Consider the following 5,000-nt stretch of genomic DNA (forward strand, 5'->3'; position numbering starts at 1 on the left):
TCGCGCTATGATTCGTTGCTGAATAACCAGCTCTCTTCTACATGCGGAATCGGGCCAACTGCTTTTGACCTGACGAGAGGCGATGAGTGGAACACACCTTTACGACCTTTATGATTTTGCTGAGTTAACGGAGCATTGTTTTGTGTCAGACTGCAGATGCTGGAGGCCATCTGTAAACACTGGGAAGGGCCCATTAGTTTGGCGCTCTACCTCTCAGACGCCGAAGCGCAGCAGTTCCTGCGATACGCTCAGGGCTCCGAGGTCCTGATGAGCAGGAGCAACGTGGGATACCACATCGTCTACAAAGAGGGCCAGTTCTACCCCGTTAACCTGCTGCGCAATGTTGCAATGGGGCAGGTCAACACTCCCTACATGTTCCTGTCGGATATCGACTTCCTGCCTATGTATGGACTCTATGAGTACCTCAGGTGAGACAAAAGCAGTGTTGGTCCGTTTTGGTTTTTCAGTTTATCTTAGTTATCACTCAGCCCACAGGGAATCTGCGCGCGCAGAAATCCGCAGATGCTTAGCCCATCATTGAGTCTGTTTATTTACTTGAGTAAGTGTGTGTAAACTATATTTATTCCAGTTTTTAAATTAATTTCAGTAATATTATTGACTAATATGAAAATATTCATATGATTTATTCACAATACAGTAATGTTTTCAGTTTTTTAGTAGAGATATTATATGTGAGACTTGCTTTGCTTACCAAAAATAGTGGATCTAATTGGATTTGCCTTGTAAACATTAAATAAAAGTTAATAAGGTATTATTTTTCATTTCGTATGTTAAATTTTTAGTTATGATTCTGTGCAGAAATGGCAAAAAATGTCTGCAGATTTTGTCTGCCTTAGTTATTACAGCTGTTATAACAGTACAACAGTGTTAGCATTGGTAGTGTAGTACTATCAGTGTACATTATAACCCAGTGATAACGGCGTTCTCAAAAGCGTCCACTTTTTTTCCCCACATTAATGCGTTTTCAGACTCAAATACGCTGTTTTTGTGTAAATAAACAGGCAAAATTCATAAAAACGGTCCTGTTTTTGGCTGAAAATATAATGTAAACAGCCCCTCAACCTTTAAAATAACAGCAAATGCTTTTTGTTTATTAAAATGACCAGATCAGTTGACGGACTTCCTGCTTACACATTTAGGAAACACAGCTGAAGTCAAAATCATTCGCCTTTCTGGGAATTTCTTTATTTTTTTAAGATTTATTTTTGGCTTTTATTAGATAGAACAGTATTGAGACAGGAAGCGACGTTGGAGAGAGTGAGAGAGAGAGAGGGGGTAGGGAAATGTCCTCGATCCGGGATTCGAACTCAGGACGCCCTGACGTGCTACTGCACCATATGTCGGCACGCTAACCACCAAGCTATTGCACCGACTTTATTTTCTTTTTTAAATATTTCCCAAATGATGTTTAACAGAGGAATTTTTCACAGTATTTCCTATAATATTTTTTCTTCTGGAGAAAGTCTTATTTGTTTTATTTCGGCTAGAATGAAAGCAGTTTTTAATTTATTTTAAAGCCATTTTAAGTTCAATATTATTAGCACTTTTAAGCTATATATTTTTTCGATAGTCTACAGAACAAACCATCGTTATACAATAACTTGCCTAATTACCCTAACCTGCCTAGTTAACTTAATTAACCTAGTTAAGCCTTTAAATGTCACTTTAAGCTGAATACTATTATCTTGAAGAATATCTAGTCTAATATCATTTACTGTCATCATGACAAAGAGAAATAAATCAGTTATTAGAGATGAGTTATTAAACTATTATGATTAGAAACGTGTTGAAGAGAAATCTGCTCTCCGTTAAACAGAAATTGGGGAAATGAATATACAGGGGGGCTAATAATTCTGACGTCAACTGTATATAGGCTACTTTCTTATTATAGAAAGTTTGTCCTTGATCAACATCAGTAAAGTTTCTGGTTGTAAAGGTGAACCCTTTCACAAATAAACCAATATTATTTCTGTTTCAGGAAATCTGTGGTTCAGCTTGATATGGGAAACACTAAGAAGGCTCTGGTAGTTCCGGCGTTCGAAACGCTGCGCTATCGCCTCTCCTTCCCCAAATCTAAAGCAGAGCTCCTGTCGCAGCTGGACATGGGCACGCTGTTCACATTCAGGTGAAAAACTGCGCATTTGTGAGACTTAATTCTGTTTATTTCTGTTATCTGTCTATTATAACACCAGTCATAAGAGTGGAAATTAATAGGTCAATTTCTCATAAGAGTACCCTTTCAGAGTCTACACACTTCTCTATAGTCAATTTCAATATGGCGATATCATTGGCCATTGAATAGTTCCTGTAACTGCAACAAGAGGCGATTCAGTCTTAACTAATTTCAACAGAGCTCTCTTAATATTTATTATCAATATGTGGACATTTTTTGGATTATTAGAAGCTATGAAAAATACAAATCTAAAACAGGAAGTATTACATCAGGACCACTGTTATTGTTTACATCCCTCAATATGGTCTGTAGACCGATTCAGTGTCACTGGCACATGAACATTTCCTGCTTAGGACTGTAAGAAGAGGCAATTCAATCATAACTTAATGTTAAAACCGCTATTATTACATTATTTATCAACATGTAGAGCTTTTTGGAAGCTATAGAAATTGAAAATGTAATACAGGAATTACGTTGAGACCGTTGTTTTTGTTTACATCCCTCAATATGGTCTATACCTTATTTTATTTAATCCGTTTTTTCTTATGCTTTCCTGAAGATACTGTACTATGTTGAGCCCAATATTCTGTGTATTGTGAAATGGCCTTTTTGTTCTTCTTAGTATTGTTTTCTTTTGCTAAAAATGGTTTAAAAAAGATAGAGAAAGTAAGATTTCCACCGGTTTATGGTTCGTTAGGATGGGACAATATTTGGCGGAGAGATAACTGTTGATATGTAGGTTCTGAGGGTTCAGAAAAATCTAAATACTATGAGAATCGCCTTTAAATTGAGTTTTGGTGTACAGTGTTCGGCGTAAACGAGTACACCGCCTTTGGAAAATCTATATTTTTATCTATTTCTAAGTGAATATAGACATTAATTGTTAGTTTATTTAAATAAAACCTTTATTAAACAGTTATATACATTAAAATATGAGTTTGGTCACCAAACATCCTCAGCAATAGAAAGATAATACATTTATATTTTATTTGTTTCTTATGTTTCCCTTCATTTGTAATGCAAACCAAACCGTAAGGCCTAGAGACTTGAAACTTAGACAGATAGTCCTTATGGTTAACTGCTACTCAAAAACCGTAACTCGTAACCGTAAATCGACCCATAGGTGGCACTATGGCACCAAAAACTAAAGTTTTAGACATTTTTGGCTGCTGTTTGTCGTTGTCGTAACGATTTATGTGCCGACAGTCCTTTAGGGGGTCTAGGGACGCACTGTTTATCTGCTACATCAAGATTTGTCCGAAAGCTACTTTTGGAACTAGTCTTTCACCTGATCAGAACCAAACCAGTTTAGAAATACTCTCTGGACACCGAATATCAATAATTATCAAAAAAAAAAGGTTGAAATTCAGTATTTTGAGTGAAGCAGTACACAAAAATGTTCAATGTTAAATTTGGCTTAAAAGCTAATTGTAGCTGTAACTTTTTTATTTTTATTTTTTAATAATATTTTTTTCGGGGTTTTCATCTTTAATTGATAGGACAGTAGAAAGTATTGACAGGCAAGTGTTGGGAGCAGAGAGAGGGGAAGGATCGGTATAGGACCACGAGGCGGGAATCGAACTCAGGTCGCCGTGAGCACCGGAGTGCACGTGTTGGCGCGTTAACCACCACACCACTGGCGCCAAAATATATATCATAGAACAAACTTATACAAATACAGCACATATTTACTTTTATTGATAACCAAACTGTTAGACATATACTTTTAGTACCCTGTTTTTTTACATTATCAGACAACAATTTTTGTGTGTGTAGAATCTTTAAAGGAAATATTTCTAAATGTGAGTCTAGAATTTGTATCTTAAGTAAATCTGTTTTGGACTTTGATCTCATTTTATGTATTATTTATTGACGTTGACATCTTATATATTATATTATATTATATTATGTATTAAATTCAATTAAATTATATTATATTATATTATATTAAATTATATTTTAGTAAATTATATTATTATATTATATTAAACTAAATTATATTATATTATATATTATATTATATTATATTATATTATATTATATTATATTGTATTATATTATATTGTATTAAATTATATTACATTAAATTATATTACATTATATTATATTATATTATATTATATTATATTAAATAATATTATATTATACTGTATTATATTATATATTATATTATATTATATTATACTGTATTATATTATATTATACTGTATTATATTATATTATATTACACGGTATTATATTATATTATACTGTATTATATTATATTATACTGTATTATATTGTATTATATTATATTGTATTGTATTTTATTATATTATATTATATTATATTATATTATACTGTATTATACTGTATTATATTATATTATATTATATTATATTATATTATATTATATTGTATTGTATTTTATTATATTATATTATATTATATTATATTATACTGTATTATATTATATTATACTGTATTATATTATATTATATTATACTGTATTATATTATATTATATTATACTGTATTATATTATATTATACTGTATTATATTATATTATATTATACTGTATTATATTATATTATATTGTATTGTATTGTATTGTATTTTATTATATTATATTATATTATATTATATTATACTGTATTATACTGTATTATATTATATTATATTGTATTGTATTTTATTATATTATATTATATTATATTATATTATACTGTATTATATTATATTATACTGTATTATATTATATTATATTATACTGTATTATATTATATTATACTGTATTATATTTTATTATATTATATTGTATTGTAAT

At 30.8% G+C, this 5,000-nt stretch overlaps 1 protein-coding gene across 1 annotated transcript in view; it reads left to right on the top strand.

Annotated features, from left to right (window-relative positions):
• The window catches only part of large1 (LARGE xylosyl- and glucuronyltransferase 1), a 43,991-nt gene that overhangs the window by 31,845 nt on the left and 7,146 nt on the right, over window positions 1–5,000 (top strand). The window contains exons 12-13 of the mRNA XM_056455259.1: window positions 150–428; window positions 2,000–2,146. Coding sequence (XP_056311234.1) covers window positions 150–428; window positions 2,000–2,146 — 426 coding nt within the window. The remainder of the gene's footprint in view (window positions 1–149; window positions 429–1,999; window positions 2,147–5,000) is intronic.

Source organism: Danio aesculapii, chromosome 4 (assembly GCF_903798145.1).
Source record: "Danio aesculapii chromosome 4, fDanAes4.1, whole genome shotgun sequence".
NCBI classification, from domain to species: Eukaryota; Metazoa; Chordata; class Actinopteri; order Cypriniformes; family Danionidae; genus Danio; species Danio aesculapii.